This window comes from Triticum urartu, chromosome 7 (assembly GCF_003073215.2).
Source record: "Triticum urartu cultivar G1812 chromosome 7, Tu2.1, whole genome shotgun sequence".
In the NCBI taxonomy this organism is placed as follows: domain Eukaryota; kingdom Viridiplantae; phylum Streptophyta; class Magnoliopsida; order Poales; family Poaceae; genus Triticum; species Triticum urartu.
Window position 1 is genome coordinate 647130993 of NC_053028.1, and position 17318 is coordinate 647148310.

General features: G+C 43.5%; 2 protein-coding genes across 3 annotated transcripts; one reads left to right on the forward strand and one right to left on the reverse strand.

Moving 5' to 3' along the window:
* The first annotated feature begins 11910 nt into the window (after positions 1-11910).
* LOC125520483 lies at positions 11911-12893 on the forward strand. Of its 2 annotated transcripts, none has more exons than XM_048685428.1 (2): positions 11911-12095; positions 12344-12893. In XM_048685428.1, exons 1-2 carry the CDS (start codon positions 11939-11941, stop codon positions 12676-12678), a joined length of 492 nt encoding a protein of 163 aa, XP_048541385.1. In that variant the 5' UTR covers positions 11911-11938; the 3' UTR covers positions 12679-12893. The 2 variants fall into 2 exon arrangements, with proteins under 2 accessions (XP_048541385.1, XP_048541386.1); XM_048685429.1 differs by having other exon boundaries at positions 11961-12095; positions 12259-12893.
* A 339-nt stretch (positions 12894-13232) lies between these two features.
* Positions 13233-17318, reverse strand: LOC125520182 (geranylgeranyl transferase type-2 subunit alpha 1). The gene is made up of 8 exons (XM_048685021.1): positions 17089-17318; positions 16660-16819; positions 16366-16532; positions 16188-16292; positions 15025-15828; positions 14757-14946; positions 13993-14170; positions 13233-13771 (listed from the first exon to the last, which is right to left on the reverse strand). The coding sequence occupies exons 1-8, from the start codon at positions 17202-17204 to the stop codon at positions 13380-13382; spliced, it is 2112 nt and encodes a 703-aa protein (XP_048540978.1). The 5' UTR covers positions 17205-17318; the 3' UTR covers positions 13233-13379.

The window sequence follows — 17318 nt, forward strand, 5'->3', positions numbered from 1 at the left end:
AAGGTAAGATAAAAAGGCCAGGCAGCTTGGTTTGGGTTCAGACTTCAGAGGCAGCCATCATTTGAGCTTTCGTTTTTCTGAAAACCGCCCTCAAGGCAATTTATTATTCAACAATAGGCGGAACCAAACTAGAAATGGAACTAAATTAAAACAAACAACGACGGCGACTGCGGACTGCGGACTGCCTCCCGCACCGGCCTTGGCAGTGGCCGCTGCCCGTTCTGTGTGGCTCCGATGAACCCCATCACATCAAGACCAACTGCAGCAAAAGCAGCCCCACAAGTTAAAATTCGGCCTCGTAGTACTACGTCTTTTGGCTTTGCATTTCGCTACGGTCACGCCCCTGTGGCGCTTCGCGGGTGATGTTTTCAAACATGTACGTAGTACTGTGCACAACTTTTTGCAAATGATGATTTTGGAGATATAAATCAACACGCCAGCTTTGCAGGAACGTAGCAGACAAAGAAAATCAAAAACAAGTATACTAGTACGTCGAAAAGATCTTCTCCAGAAAAAAGAAATAAAATCTTTTAAGAGCATCTCTAGTCTCTAGCCCCCCTCCTACCCCATCCTTTAATTCCCATAATTAAACCCCAAACTAAAATTTTGCTAATTTTTCAAACGTTTGTACAAATACGCAAAACCAATGCATCATATTTCAACACAAACTAACCAATCCAAATGCACCACGGCATAATTTAACTATAAACATATACATCAAATTGGAGGCCGAGGACCAAAAGATCAACCACATGGTGGATCAAAAGATCACAAGGGCATCATGCACTCGCGCCATTACCATTGCTACCACCACCAATGACTTAGCCAAGATATACCCATGAGTGGATCCATGAACATGGTAGCATGCTCCTCGGCTTCCTACTTGTTATTTTGGTCCTCGGCCTCCAATGCAAGCCTCTACTCTTCAATCTTCCTCATGTTATTTTTGTTCATCAACCCCCATTGCAAGTCTTTGCACCTCAATTTCAAGTCATCGCTCTTCCGTTTGTACCTTTCTCTCCTCGGCCGCCGTCTTTTCCTTCTACCTATCCCCCTCAATCATCTTGACCTCGTAGAACCGAGTCAATTTCCCCTCGTTTCTTTCGTCTGACAATGCCCTCTTGGCCTCTTCACCTCCACCATCGCAACAAGCTCTTCTTTGTATGCTCCAATACTTCCATCATTCCTTTTCTCCTTTTTGCATTTTTTGCCCCATCTTTCTCGTTTCTTGGCTATAGTGTATAGACATGGCAATGTCGTCCAGTTCGAGGGTGTGTCTTGCATCCAATTGTGTCATGAACTCGGACATCTCATCGGCTCATTTTGCTCTCTACAATAGAAAATAAACATCATAACAATTAGCATCCCATTATTCATCATTCAATTCAGCCATTGCAAACAAAAAACTTGCGAGCATTTCATCGAGCGGGGCTACCTCAACCCTCGTATCGTCGGAATCCGGCTCCTCGAAGGCCCTCGGAGGTGCAGGGGTAGTGGCACGCCCGCAGTGCATAGCATGAGGGGGAGGGTGAAAGAGTCCTGGACTAGGGGGGATACTCACCATGCCGTCTCCCGGCTAGCAGGGCCGGGCCGAGGACCCCCAGGGCGGTTCATTAACGGGTCACTTGGAGCGGGCCATGACGTATACAAGGAAGATTCCACAATAATTGGCGCACATGACAAGGACTCTTCTAAATCCTAGGCCACCGATACATTATATAAACCGATGCCAGGCTAGGCAATAGATCATTAGAATCGTAGATAACAATCTCGTGATAGACACATGTACCTACTAACTCTTGAGCACTACGTTGGTTTTCCCTTTAAGAGGAAAGGGTGATGCAGCAAATTAGCATAAGTATTTCCCTCAGTTTCTGAGAACCAAGGTATCAATCCAGTAGGAGACCACACGCAAGTCGCCTCATACCTACACAAACAAATAAGAACCTTGCAACCAACGCGATAAAGGGGTTGTCAATCCCTTCACGGCCACTTGCAAAAGTGAGATCTGATAGAGATAATAAGATAAATATTTTTGGTATTTTTTATGATATAGATTGAAAGTAAAGATTGCAAAGTAAAATAGATTGGAAACTTATATGATGGAGAATAGACCCGGGGGCCATAGGTTTCACTAGTGGCTTCTCTCAAGATAGCATAAGTATTACGGTGGGTGAACAAATTACTGTCGAGCAATTGATAGAAAAGTGCATAGTTATGAGAATATCTAGGCATGATCATGTATATAGGCATCACGTCCGCGACAAGTAGACCGAAACGATTCTGCATCTACTACTATTACTCCACACATCGACCGCTATTCAGCATGCATCTACAGTATTAAGTTCATAAGAACAGAGTAACGCATTAGGCAAGATGACATGATGTAGAGGGATAAACTCATGGAATATGATATAAACCCCATCTTTTTATCCTCGATGGCAACAATACAATACGTTTCATTTCCCTTTCTATCACTGGGATCAAGCAACGCAAGATTGAACCCAAAGCTAAGTACTTCTCCCATTACAAGAAAGACCAATCTAGTAGGCCAAACCAAACTGATAATTTGAAGAGACTTGCAAAGATAACAAATCATACATAAAAGAATTTAGAGGAGATTCAAATATTGTTCATAGATAATCTTGATCATAAACCCACAATTTATCGGATCTCGACAAACACAGCGCAAAAAGAGTTACATCGAATAGATCTCCAAGAAGATCAAGGAGTACTTTGTATTGAGATCCAAAAAGAGAGAAGAAGCCATCTAGCTAATAACTATGGACCCGAAGGTCTGTGGTAAACTACTCACACATCATCGCGGAGGCTATGGTGTTGATGTAGAAGCCCTCCGTGATCGATTTCCCCTTCGGCAGAGCGCCGGAAAAGGCCCCAAGATGGGATCTCACGGGTACAGAAGGTTGCGGTGGTGGAAATAGGGTTTCGTGGTGCTCCTGGATGTTTTCGGGGTATATGAGTATATATAGACGAAGGAAGTCGGTCAGTGGAGCCACGAGGGTGGGGGCGCGCCTCCCTGCCTCGTGGCCTCCTCACTTCTTTCTTGATGCCCACTCCAAGTCCCCTAGATTGCGTTTGTTCCAAAAATCACTCTCCCGAAGGTTTCATTCCGTTTGGATTCCGTTTGATATTCCTTTTCTGCGAAACACTGAAATAGGCAAAAAAACAGCAATTTGCACCGGACCTTTGGTTAGTAGGTTAGTCCCAAAAATAATATAAAAGTGTATAATAAAGCCCATTAAGCATCCAAAACAAATAATATAATAGCATGGAACAATCAAAAATTATAGATACGTTGGAGACGTATCAGTACCTTGTACTATACCCAGTACAATAAACAAAAGCGGGACGTAGGGTACTAGGGTATTATCTTTTCGAGAGAGACTGACCTACGTAAAGTTCTCATGTCCTTGTTACCATTGTTCAAAGACGCATAGCTTAGGATCCCTACCTCGAGATTCACCAGAATTGACTTCGACAGAGGGGACGTTGGCGTCGTGGGAGGCCGAGGTTGAGCAGACGAGGTTTACGACACATTCCTATTCACCGACATTGACGGTACCATCCAAACAAAAAAATTGTCAAGGAAAAACTTTACTCCTGAGGAAATATTTTAAAATAGTAAAGTTTCTTCCTAAGAAAAAAATAGCAGTAAAGTTTTGACGAGTAAAATGCATCGGAAGTCACTGAATTTGTGTCGTGTGCTCACTTCGGTCAGCGTACTTAGGAATACATCCATTACGACCACTATATACGACAAGACGTGATTACACGGTCATCGTGTCGCGTATTGAGCTCGTACGCTGCCGCTGTTGACTAGTCCACGGGCTCCACATCAGCGTAAGTTATATGGCCCACTTTGCATGGGGGGTTTTACGCAGAAATGCCAAGTCTTTTATCTCCATTTCGTCGCGGTCCAAATCCCTAATACCCCATTCGTGCCCCTCGTCTCCAAATCCATAGTCCCCCTCCCCTCCTCCACTCACCACCGCCGCATCAGTTGACCGGAGGTTCCGTTCGCTGTCGTTATCGCCTTCGTCCTCGCCATGTCCGCGATCTTGGTGAGGTCATCTCTCAGCGGCCGGGCAGTGGTGGTGCCGCTCATCTGATGCCCTCACTGCCACACGCGGGTGAAGTTCTACTTGTTGAACATAGACAAACATGAGGGTTGGGTGTTCTACAAGTGCATCCATGTAAGTTGCCCACCACCCTTCTCCTCTGTGTTGCCATTTGAGTATTTTTCTTGAATTTGAGTACACGGTGTGCTCGAAATTCCCCCTTTTGTGGCCTATTTAGATGATAGGATGCGTGTGGGTTCTGGCATTGGGAGTTGGAGTACGTGGTGTATCTTGTTGATAATCATTTCCTCGATGGCAATGAAGCACTGGATGCAATTGGCGCTGCAGAGGAAAGGAGGGCAGAGATGATTCGAAAAGGGGAAGAAAGGGCTAGGCTTGCAGGCATTGTCAGAGGCATTGGAGGTGGAATGGATGAGAGTAATAGACCTTCAGGCAGTCTCATGACCAAGCAGCAGGGAGATGCACTTTTAGGTTAGGCAGGGAGATGCTTGTGGTTTTGAAGGCAGTGATGGGATCAGTCATTGTATTGTGTGTTATGTTTGGTATCTCACTTCTGAAGAAATGATGGCAAATGATGTTATTTAGTTTGTAGTCATGATGTAATGCTTAGTTTGTTTAGGTGAAGAAGAATCAAGTTGTTATGCTAGGAACAACCTTTTGGGAATGATATAATGACGCATGTATTGGCTATGTAAGACCAGCTGGTACTGAACTGTTATTGGTTTCGTTTTTTGTTGCCTACTTGTTTACTCCACACCTTTGGTTAAATGTTGTTGATGGTAGCATGATGTTGGTCAACATTATAGGTTTTTTTGCTAAATGTTGTTGCATTCAGCATGACGTTGGTGATGCAATTTTTGTGCTAGATGACTATGAACACGTGACCAAGAAATATGTAACATTGCAGCTGAAAGAAACTCATTGCAGAACATGTTGATACAAGTTATGGTGACCAAGAAATAGATCCAAACTCATTGCAAAAAGGTTCCAATCATTATGGTTCCACCTGGGTAATACATGATCAACAATTGATCCAAACTCACAAACTGACATCACTGTGGAACAATTGTTACATATCCCAGCATTGCAAGTTTGTGAATGTTACCCTAAGCAGAACAACACCCCGAGTGAACATAACATAGTACAAAAGACATCATAGCATCATAACACATCCCATCATTGTAAGTTTCCCCTGAAGACATCAAACATAGATGTTTTCTTGGCCTTTTAGGCATCACTTGGTCTTCCTGAGCTTTTCTCTTACTAGCAGCAACAGTTTGCCTCCCCATCTCCTCCTTCCTTGCAGCTTCTCTTTCTGATGCAGTAGCTAGCCTCTGACTTTGTCTCTCAGACTCTCTCTGTGCAGTATCAGCTTGCCTCTCTGCAAGTTTCTTTTCTTTATTCTCAGCTGCTATAGCCTTCTTTTTAGCTTGGTTCTTTGCTTTATTCTCAGCTGCTATGGCCTTCTTTATCTCTGCAATTATCTTCTTTGTCTCAACTACTGCCTGCTTATACTTCAGCTTATTCTCTCCTCTTCTCCCTCTTCTCGGCTGCTGCCTCCTCTTCCTTGCTGCCACTGATAACTTCTTTTCAGCTTGCTCGTGTCTTTTCCTGGCAATATATTCTGCTTTCTTCTGTTGTTCTTCTCTCCTTGGTGCAAGTAGATCTTGTTTCTTGTCCTCTAGTTCCTTGCCTCTCTACTTCTTCAGGGCTAGCAACTTCTTGGCCAATTCACCTTGACCAATGGTGCTTGTGCTAGAGCTTGGACGTGATTGGTTCATCAAAACATGTATAGCTGAGATGAAGGTGGACTCTGGAACAGGACTTGGCTCAGTCACTCCTGGTTCTGGCCTCTGCATAAAGTGGAAACAAGACTGCATAAGACCTCACAGTATCATGAGATCATAAGACATTTTAATATATTGAAGCTTACCTGCTGCATTAGGAGATCCACCATAAGATCTTCAATTACTGCATTAGTCTGTGTAGAGTTGTCATCCTGTGCATACAAAATCAGGAGATCCAAGTTAGCTTCTTTTAACAACTTCCATTCTACCAGCAAATATAGTAGAGGTCTTGAGCAAACCACCACAAATAAAAGCAAGACCTAGGTATTTGCTTCTTGAGTTGGATTTTCTTGTTGACTATTACCTCAGAAGGTGCTTGCACACTTGCATGTTTGGAGGAGGCAGTCATGCCTTCAAGTGTGGGCAACCCTTCCTATTGTGATCTGGCTCACCACATTACTTGTAGTGGATCATCACACCATGCCTAGGCTTCTTGACACCATTGTTGCAAACCACTTCTCTTGGAGCTTTCCTTCTGGTTGTGCATGGTCTTCCTACATGTTTTTGATATAGTAGGAGCTCAAGGGGTGGGGGCATTTATGTTTTCCCACTCTGTCTTGGCTTTACACAGGTATATAATGTTGTTGTAGGCCTTCTTAACATTTCCATAGAGTAGCACTCATACTAGCTGTAAAGGATCAACTCTTTCATGTCTTGCACAAGCTATAACATGCACACATGGGACCCCACTCTTCTCCCATCTCTTGCAACTGCATTCATTGTTGTGCCAGTCCACAATGTAATCAGTTCCTTTGTCCCGAACCCGAAACATTCCATCTCCCCCTTCCCCATGCACATAGCATGTACTTGCCCATTCAATCATCTTCTCCACCTTTTTCTTGATCTTGGGGCAGATGTGCCCTATCATTTTTTCAGCCTCTTTTAGTTTGGTATAGTGCCTTGTCATCCATTGGTCTTTGATCCCGTCAAACATGGATAACATAGAAATCTCTCTTGCATCTAGGATGTACCTATGGAAACAAATATCAATAGACAATTCACATAAGTAAGATGTTCAGTAGTAAGGTCCCTTATTGAAGACCTCACAATTGTTATTCAGTAGGATATCATACAGTGGCTCCAGATCATGTGACCAATTGTATGCATCAATACTTATCTACTTCATCTCATTCATATGTTGCTCATACTTAGTTGTTGTGTTGCTTCTACCAATCATCCACAACTGATTCTTCAGTACATCACCTTTGTGTAGCTGCTGAAAATTCTGCCACATGTGTCTCACATAGAACCTATGTTCTGAATCTGGAAACACCTCATCAACAACATTGATTAGTCCTTGCAAAGGTTAAAGAAAAACAATCAATCAAAAGCCCACTAGGTAACACAAGACAACAATGCAGTCAAAAGCTCATAAGGTAAAATAAGCTAATAATGGAATTTGTACCTTCTGTTTGTCACTCATAATTATCCATGGGGCAGTGTTAAAAATGCCCAAATCATTTTTCAATCTCTCCAAGAACCAACACCAATTGGGTTTGTCCTCCACTTCAACAACAACTATTGCAATTGGAAATATACAGTCATTTGGATCTATTCGAACAACACCGAGCAACTGTTCTTTATACCTTATTTTAGAATGGCAGCCATCTATAAAGATGATAGACCTGAAGGAACCCTCTTTTGCAAGCATCTAGACACATGCAGGCCTTTGTTGAACCTTGATTCTTCATCGAGTACCATGAAGAAAGAGCTACTTGGGTTACTCCTTATTTCATTGCATAGTCCCATAACAATTTGTATGGCCCTTTCTCATCACCATGGATGATCTTCATAGCTAGCCTCCTGGCCCCGTGCAATTTGGTCCTTGTTGGTGTCATGTGCCACACCTTTTGCACAACCCTAGAGAAGCTTCTCAAGTTCATATCCTGATCAGCTATGAAGCTCTCCAAATACATTTGGGCAGTGAATGGAGTAATGAAAGCCTTGATATTGCACTTCTTTGTGTAGGTGTGTTCATTGACATACTTCTTTACCATGTAGCACTTGGTTATGCTATCATAATAGGCCCACATATACCAAGTACAATCATCATCACATTTGGCCTTTAATATTTTCCTATCATTGACAGGCAATTTGACATCAACTCTATTCTTGGAGCAATACTCTTTGATGGCTTTCCTGAGCAGTTCAACTGTTTGAAAAACTTGGCCATCATGGAATTAGGACTGTGTAGGTCCTCTTCCCTAAAAGCCGTGAACTTCGTGTACACTTCTTCATCATATTCATCTGGTAGTCACAAATCATCACCTTCAAACTCATATAGTTCATCCTCTTGCTTCTCTTTTCCTTTATCTCCACCTTTCTCTTTTCCTTTGTCTAAATTCTTTTATTTTCCACTAGCTTTAATAGCTCCATGTTTCCCTTTCACCTCTTTATCCTCAAGTTCATCCATGTTAACATTGTCTACATATAGATCATCATGACCATCAGTAATGTTATAACCACTGTCTACTATGGCACTAGGATCAAAGTCTGAATCACTGCCAACATCTGGATTTGCTGCTACCATTGCATATAAAGAATTGAATTGTCTTCTTGTTCTAGCGCTCACATCTTCTTGCTCTAGTTGTGATCCCTCGGGTTGTGGTTCTGCTGCCTCAGGTTGTGGTTGTGCTACCTCAAGTTGTGGCTGTGCTACCTCAAGTTGCGGTGGTTGTATCACAACAGTGTATGGCTCTTCCATATTTGCATCTTCATGATTGCCAACAGAGCATTTTCTCATTGCAAAGACATAGTTACTGAAATCATTTGATGGACTCTATAGGTAAATTACGTGTATAGGAATAGGATGCGCTTCTTCTTCATTTTCATATACATCATGTTCTGCTTGAACATGCGCTTCTTCAGTCATTTCTGGTTCATTGTTACTTGCCTTTGTAGGACTGAACACTAGAGGCAGGTGAGTTATTGGGAAATTCACTAGATCATCCTCAGTAAGGTCTGCATCCAAGTTGTTATCATGGTCCAAATAGAGACTGAATGAGTTGTGACCAAGAGACAGAAATGGCAGCATCTCATCAATGTCTGCATCTCCTCTGATTCTCTCAAACCATTCCGCTTGATTGACATGATAGGAATCAAGTAATACACCTTTAATCTGCATGTCATCTCCCACCCAATCTCCTCCACCAAGTTCTCAACCATATTTGGAGACCATGTCACATCATCTAGTTTATCATACCACACAACATGGGCATTCACATAAGAACAGTTGCTACCACGTCCAAGCAAATATCCACCATGGTTGACCTGAACAGATTTTTTTTGCTCCGTCGCCTAGCAAGAATAAAACATGTACACAAGTATCAAAATCATCTACAAGGCACCACCTTTACACACCAAAAACTCGTCGAAACCCCCAAATCAAAACCCCAAACCCTAGCGGAGTCAAAACTCCAGTGCGGGCAATCCTACGTAACTAACTCAAAATTGATGATGCCCAAACAAATTATTTCCATTTAAAAGAAGTACAAAATCGTTAGAATCAACTACACAACAAAAACCCTACTTTGAACCCCCAAATCAGGCGCAAAACCCTAGCCTAGCGAAATATCGACTGCAATGCAGGGCGACTCTATCAAACTAACTCAACATTGTTGATGCCCAAACAAAATATTGGAGATTAACATCCCAAGAATCCAAGACTTGAGGGGAAAGTTTGGGGCTTACTGTAGTTTGGGGGCGGCGCTCCGTCAGGGCGACTAACAAGGGCCATTGTCGCCACGCCTCTGCGCTCCCCCCCCCCCCCCCTCAATGAACAGGGGTTGACGAACAGTGCGTCTCGACCCTCCCTTCCCGTCCGACAGCGATGAGCCGACGCGAGTGACGATCACCTCCCTTTCCCCTGCGCCGCACCCTACTTCGGTGAGATTGAAGACGAAAAGGCAAGGGGATTTGGTCCATTTCCAAGGACTAATGGGGTTTTGTGCAAATACGACCCGCTGGCGGCCGCTTCCTGCCAGCTGGCACGATCGACTGGTCAGCAGTGGTCAACAGCGGCGCGTACGGGCTCAATACCCGGCATAATGACCGTATAATCACATCTTATTGTATATAATGACCATAATGGATGAACTTCTAAGTACAGTGACCAAAGTGAGCACACGACGCAAATTCAGTGACTTTCGATGCATCTATCTATATCTATACCAATATAAAAAGACCCGAAGGGCCAGATCTAAACCATCTCGACCGTCAAATCATGTTATCTAGCAGTTCAAATCGCTCCAATGTTGAGCACCAAACACGTTTAACGCTCTAATTACCCACCACTTTCATTGGTTATAAACGCGTTTTGACTTAACGCTATCCCATGAAATCTGCCATGTAATTAATATCCTACAATTCCCACGAAAAAATTAATTGATATCTTACCAAATATCAACGTGCAAAAGATATATCTTACCTAATATAATGTGCAACTAATATCCTACCTAATATAAACGTGCATTGCACGGGCGCGAACTAGGAGCACACGGCGACGCACTTCTCTAAAATCAAAGCCACTCATGGTTCATTTGGGGATCAGTGTAGATTTTCGTTTAATTGATAGCGAGGTCGCAATACTGCATGCTTGCGTACATGCCAACAGTAAAAAGCTAACCATACTAATTCAATTCGAGATAGTGTGTCTGACAACATAACACAGATTTCAATTAAGCATTAAATGACAAAGACTTTGGTACACATCCATTTAATAACAATGACCAGGAGAAGCACCGTAAAAATATATAGCAATTTCATTTGTGTGTGTGACATCGTACATTATATTTGACTGTGCGATTAATTATACCTTTCTTGGAATTTTTATTATTAAATTATCAGATATTTAGAAGAGAATAATTCCTAGGATTTTTAAAAATATCCTAGGATTATTATGAATAAGTTTATAGAACTATTACCACGATGTTCTCAGTTTTTCAGTTGAGCTAAAAGAAACATGAAATGTGTTGAAAAATCTCTTGAATTTATTTACATAATGTCCTAAAAATGAGTATTTGGATTTGTGCTTATATAATGGCTATGCGTTTTGAACGACATTGATGCCTGCGTTTTGGACGACAAGGGTTTGAACACAGGTCTAGATCATGGGACCCACGCATAGGGATGCAGCTCCTGTCAGCTGTTCATCCGGATACATTGGGCAAGAAAGTCACTGCCCGTACATGAATCGGAGAGCCAAAGTAATTGTCTATGGTTTTAAATATATTGTCTCACCACTGAACAAGTAAAAATTGATATATTACACTGACTCCGTACATGTAATGTATGTTGACCTTGTAATCCTGGCGCCCTTGTATCTAGTTTAGGTAGTTTTTGCTTTCAGAATTCTACACCGCATGTGCACGAGTCTGTTTGTGCCATGACCGGTTCTTTTCCTTTTAGATAGGATCGAGCTGCTGTGCGTGTATCGTGGGATGGCACGAGGTCAAGCACGCGCGGCGGCATCGCTAGGACGTGCGAGAGTGGCCGTGGGATGGCGCGGCCGCAAAGCTCGGACACGATCCGTTTCCCGTTTCCGTTATAAGGAATAAAGCAAGACAGAAAACGCTGCAATCTTTACGCGGCACAAAACCTCTTCTCGCCATTGTTGAGCTCGCAGTAGTCTAAGTTTCCAACAATGTACAGTGTGGTAAAACAATAGTGCTAGAGAAACATCTCATCTCTCATAAATGAAGCAATAAATCAGCTGTCAAGTCAGTTGTAACAGTGGCCAATATACATAGGAAGCAGACGAAGATATAGAGCAATGAATGAACATAATACAGAGAGGCTAATATAGTGGGTGTTGATCCCGAGACAACTGGATGGGTATGATGTGGGCTGCGTCGCCTAATGCTCCTATGCAATTTCGTGCATTGCACCTACATTATTACTAGTTTTATACTCAAGTTTTGACCGCGATCGAAACTTTTTTTTTTGACATACATCCGGACTCCGCCTCGTGAATTTTAGTAGCCCACAAGGCCCATGCGTCCGCCCGTATCGTCCCCTTTCCTTCCCACCCCCCCTCCGATCTCCATCAACCGGAGCCGCCGTGCTTCCTCCTTCCGCCTGCACACGCTTCGACTCCGGCGGCCGCTCGCGGCGCGTCGCCACCTACCTCGCCCTTCGTTCCGCTGCTCAGGTGAGGCCCTCGCCAGTCCAAGGTTTCGCGTCACATCGTTCCCCGTTCGCCCTTCACTCCGCCCTCTTTTCCCCTTCGCCAAACCCCAGCGGCTGCGGCGCAGCGGCGGCGATTCGCCGACCGGATTTCAGGGGCCCCATCTGATTACCACCCGTACGTGCAGGTCCCCGCTCCCCAGTCCAGCACAGGGAGGGGGGCAATGGAAGGACCATCTGATTCTGACGGCCAAGTGATCCCGTCCACCGCAGGAGACCCTCACCTCAACAGCTCGGCCGCGCCCACGGACGCCGCCGGCAGCGGCTCGCAGCACGTGGCGACGCTCCGGAAGCTGCTGTTCCGGAGGATGCTGGTCGGGGTGAACGACGGCCGCTACTTCCTGGGGCTGTTCCACTGCGTCGACAAGCAGGGGAACATAATCCTGCAGGACGCGGTGGAGTACCGCAGCGCGCGCCGCTCCTTCCCGTCGGCGCCCAAGGAGGAGCGGTGCCTCGGGCTCATCCTGATCCCGGCGTCCTGCCGCTCCTCCTGCCATGTCGACTGCTTCATCGAAGAGCAGATGGCCCTGCTGTCCCTGTGCAAGTGAAGGATGCTTCTGAATTTTCTTTCTTCTTCTGGTTTCTCAAGCTGTGTAACTTGGATGAATCTGTGCTTGGAGAGTGGAGACCTTTCTGTGACTGTTATTTGTAATCGGTTCTGCCATATTGGACTTGCCCTGCATATTTTTTGTTATTTCAGCTAGTACAAGCTTGTATTCATATTTCAGTTCCATGGGAAAAAGTGCCACCCCTTAAATCTTCATCAATCAGTGTCACTGACTCTGAGTTCTTCAATCAACTACTATAGATATTGTACATAAATTCGATAACTGGTGACATATACAAGTTAATACCTTAACTTTGGATTAAGTGATCAAGTGAAATTACTCTGGCTGGTGCAATCCTGATGCATACACGATTGCACAACAGACAGAAAGATTGTTTTGATCTTTTATGTAAGAGTATTTTTAGTTGGTCTTTTCAGTCTTCTGCTGTGAAGGTTCGTGGTAACTGCCAAAATGCCCATGGTGGATACGATTCTAACAGTAATCACACTGGTCAAAATAGTGCCTTAAAAAAAGAACAACTGCAAAACAACAGCTAAGGAATACTTGTGTGATTGTATTAGTCTCTCAAGAGCTGCTTAACTGTAATAATACATGAATCAGACAATGGCAGCTAGGGAAAATAGCAGTATACAGCGTTTACTTTCCCCATTCTATCACAAGTTCCACTCTCCGATGAACGGCTAATGGATACATGTGCCGTCGAGCCACTTGAGAGAAGGGCTGAGGGTCATCACAACAGTGGCGAAGCTATCCTTGTCCGCGACCGCATTTCCCTTGATGTCAAGCTGCACCAGGTTTACGGATTTGAAGAAGAGTATGGCGTCCCAGAACTCCTCCACGTTGACGCTTTTCTTTCGGCACTCCTCGAAGGCTTCGCACCGTTCGACTTTGTGTGAAAACGGAGATGAGCACATATACCGTGTTGTGTCGATCGGGTGAGCTCCGATCTCATTGAAAGACAAATCCAACGCTTTCAAGGAAACTATCTTGGTCAGGGGTTCGAGTGACGTGAAACTGCTGATCTGGTTGTTGCTGATGTTCAGGCACACAAGCTGCTGCAAGGCCTCCAAACCTGAAAAGGTCAAGAATTTAGTTTCTTGTAGACATTGCACCGTGAAGATTATTCATCAGATACCAGCTTCTAACTCAAGCAATTTATCTTTGGCGGTAGCTATTAGCTTAATGCAACTGTAAATTGTGTTTGCTTTCCAGGTGCCATAGTAACACTAAAATGATAAGTATAAAAAATGCCTCTAAAGTACAGACCAGAGTTATAAGATTTTAATATCTGACCTTCAATGGATCTGAGCTTATTATGGCTTAGGTCCAGCATTTGAACCCACAACATGCGTTCAGTAAATCCAATGCGTGTTAAAGACAATCTGCAAAGTTGCACATGGTTTAATGTGGCTGAATTTGATCTAACTTGGACTGAACAGTACTTCATGAAAGTCTCCATGTCACATGTTAGCTGCACCAAAAGGAAAAGTTAGATGGCTACGAAATAAGATTCATAAAATGATATAATAACATGAACAGACCATCTTTTACTGCAAAATGCGAACTAATCAAACTCCGCCATTTCCGACACTATTATCTTTCTAACTTGATTGACCATAGTCCCAAAAGGTGTTACAAATATCACATGGTTAATTCAAATTTTGATAAGCTCAAAGTATCACCAGATCAAAGTGTGAATTAGTTTACCTGGATTACTATATGCTTTCAAGAACTATGCAGATGATAAGAATATACATTGATTAATTGGGTTTAGCACAGTACGGTTACTAAAGGTGCAATTTGCACTTATTTAACATTACAGCCTCATTATTATAAGTGCGGAAAAAGAAAGGCCTTAACTACATGTGGGATAAAAGAACTTGTAAACAACAATGAATCTAAAGTTGTCAAAATGGTGAAATGAATGTTTTTAGGTACACGATTCCGCAAATATTAGAAGCTTCCATTATTTTTCATAAGAACCAAGTAAGCTGAGCGATACTAAATTGTCTAGATCTTCTATTAAGCAAACTGTTTTCAAACATTTTCCATGTTACCTGATCCATTAGGACTAAGCTCCGCTCATCTTCATAATACCTTTTATGAGAAGGATCCAAATTAATCAAGTCACTGAAGAACCCTAGCGCCTCTTCGCAATATCCCTTCCTTTCAATCAAAGAACTTCCTCGGGACTTTATTGCAGCGCAAGCAAGCAATAGCCGTGCTAGTGTCAACTTCGCAAATTTACTGTGGAAGAGAGTATGATGTGAAAATGGAGGTCAAATGCATTAATCAGCTGATGAAAAAGGTAATGTAGAGCCTAACCTATTCTCATCAGGTAAATCTCTGAAAAGGTCGATTTCATCAGATAGTCTATCCAAATTCCATCTTGACTCCTCTTGAACCAAGGCACTAGTGATATTTAGCTGATCAAAAGCAACACAGCTGGGTTTCCCATGAGACTGGAATGATTCTGAGCTACTCCAGGAGATTGGGTCATGAAACAAATCGGTATCATGTGCTTCGTCATTATTGTTGCCCAGTTCAATGGTAAATGTAAAATGTACAGGGCAATTGCAGTGAGAGCCACTTCTTGACATGATATCATCTGGGCAGGGTATGCTTACTTCAACAGAAAATTGCTGTGAAGTGCTACAATCTTTGTTTCTAATTTCAAGATATGTGGCCCAACAATTGGAATACCCGGAGTCGGTTATCACGAGGGGCCTCCATTGAAGATCCTTATCAAACACAAAATCAGAATTTAACTTCACATTTGTTGGATTTAATCCTTTGACGGGATCATTGAAATAAAGCACAATGGGTATAATCCCTTCCTTCAAAGAGTAACAACAAATGGAGCTCGGGGAAGACACCATGTTCTGGTCCTCATTTTTCCTGGCCGAACATAAACTGAGCTTTGCACCATTAGAAGGCCAAGATGAAATCAGCTGTGGGTTATCAGGGGTAGATGTCTGAGCTAAAAGCCAGAGGTGATAGAACCAACCGCTTTGGTCACTAGGGTCTGTGAAAAGTGCCTGAATCACAAGTTCAAACTCCTCTGAAAAGATCTTCTGCTTTGACTCAAAACCTTCACTTTGTTGGATTAGCAGATTGGACAGAAGTATACTGCAATACACCACGTGAGATATTGTACACATTACTACATATATGAAATAAACAAGGTTGAGATAATACAATGTATACATTACTCAAAACGTGGAAAACTAGTCAAACAATGTAAGCATCTTCAGTTAAGCCTGAATCATAAGAAACTAGGTCCTCAGGTTATCCTTTGCTATTTTACATCATATTCACTGAAATTTCTATGGATCAAATATCAATCCAGTTGCCAATATAGTTGTGCATCTCTCACTATAGGAAAAAAATGATTTAGGGTAGCTTATAAATTGATAAATTCTCATCCAGGCACCAAAATGGACTTGTGGGAAGACATCTAGATCAGACATCCATTAACAGTTACATACCTACGATTATGCCATGCTGAGTAATTACTGAAATTTTCACTGATCTTATCCATTGTGTACTGAAGCTCTTTCTCTTCTGGCACTCCCATAAATTTTGCAAGGAACCTGTGAATGGCGGAAATCAGTTCAAGCAGGCAGGCATTATCTTAGCATTAATTTCTAATAAGAATAAATTTACCTGCGGTAATTCCATCCGTGGAAATTCCTCGCATCCACCTTCAACAGTTTATCCAAGAGGCCGTATTCACGCTTGAAATCCACAGGGGCAAGCTTTTGGTTCAGTAACCACTTGCGATGATACCATGCTCCATACGACTTTGGGTTCTGCCTCAGAGCAAGCTCCACCTTCAAAATTTCAAATTCCACAGCTGATGATCATCAAGCAATCGACTACACTCAAACTTGAAACAACTAAAGCACAAAACATAGGACAATTCCGATACAATGTTCAGCCCGATGGATCGGAACTTACTACTCTGAGCTCGTTGTCAACAGTAGACTTGATGGCCTCTGGGTCAGAAAGCTCCTTGAGGTTGTGCTGCAGCGCGAGCTTCCTGTAGTTCCACGCCGTGTAGGCCTCCGGGTTTATCTCGAGAAGCTTGAAGCTCAGCCCCAGCGCCTCCTCAGTGTACCTACATATACACCCAGAAAGGTTGGCTCATCATTATGGTACTATTACTAAGCACGACGGCAAAAATCTGGATCTTGTATCTAGTATCTTCTGCTACATTGGCTCCCTCGTGCTGATGACGAAGAAAACAAACGGCAAAATCTACAGCAGCGGACAAGAGGACCTGATCTCCCTCGCTGCGATGGGGTAAGCGACTCGTCGGAGTTCGATCTCGCGAGAGACTAGGCAGGGCCCTAGAGCGAGGGGCGGGAGGGGGAAGGGGAGGCTTACGTGTAGGTGTGGTGGTTGTGGAGGACCTGGACCTGGAGTTCCCGGAGCTTGGCGGCCTTCGCCGCCGCCGCCGCGTCGTCCTCCGGCTGCTTCGGCCGGCGGGGCTGGCCGTGCATCTCGTTGCTTCTCCGGTGACGGCTGGGGTCGCGGGGAGTTGGATCTCGAGCAGAGAAGAGTTCTCCTACAGTGGGGTAAACGGGTTTTGCACATGCGCCCTTCCCATCATCCGT

Bases quoted from the DNA above. Each gene is read 5' to 3' on its own strand.
- LOC125520182 (XM_048685021.1), bottom strand. From the start codon at position 17,204: ATGCACGGCCAGCCCCGCCGGCCGAAGCAGCCGGAGGACGACGCGGCG. The intron at 16,820-17,088 runs GTAAGCCTCCCC...GTGTATATGTAG, and splicing joins CACAACCACCACACCTACAC to GTACACTGAGGAGGCGCTGG. The intron at 14,947-15,024 runs GTTAGGCTCTAC...TCTCTTCCACAG, and splicing joins GATTTACCTGATGAGAATAG to TAAATTTGCGAAGTTGACAC.
- LOC125520483 (XM_048685428.1), top strand. From the start codon at position 11,939: ATGCGTCCGCCCGTATCGTCCCCTTTCCTTCCCACCCCCCCTCCGATC. The intron at 12,096-12,343 runs GTGAGGCCCTCG...CGTCCACCGCAG, and splicing joins CCCTTCGTTCCGCTGCTCAG to GAGACCCTCACCTCAACAGC.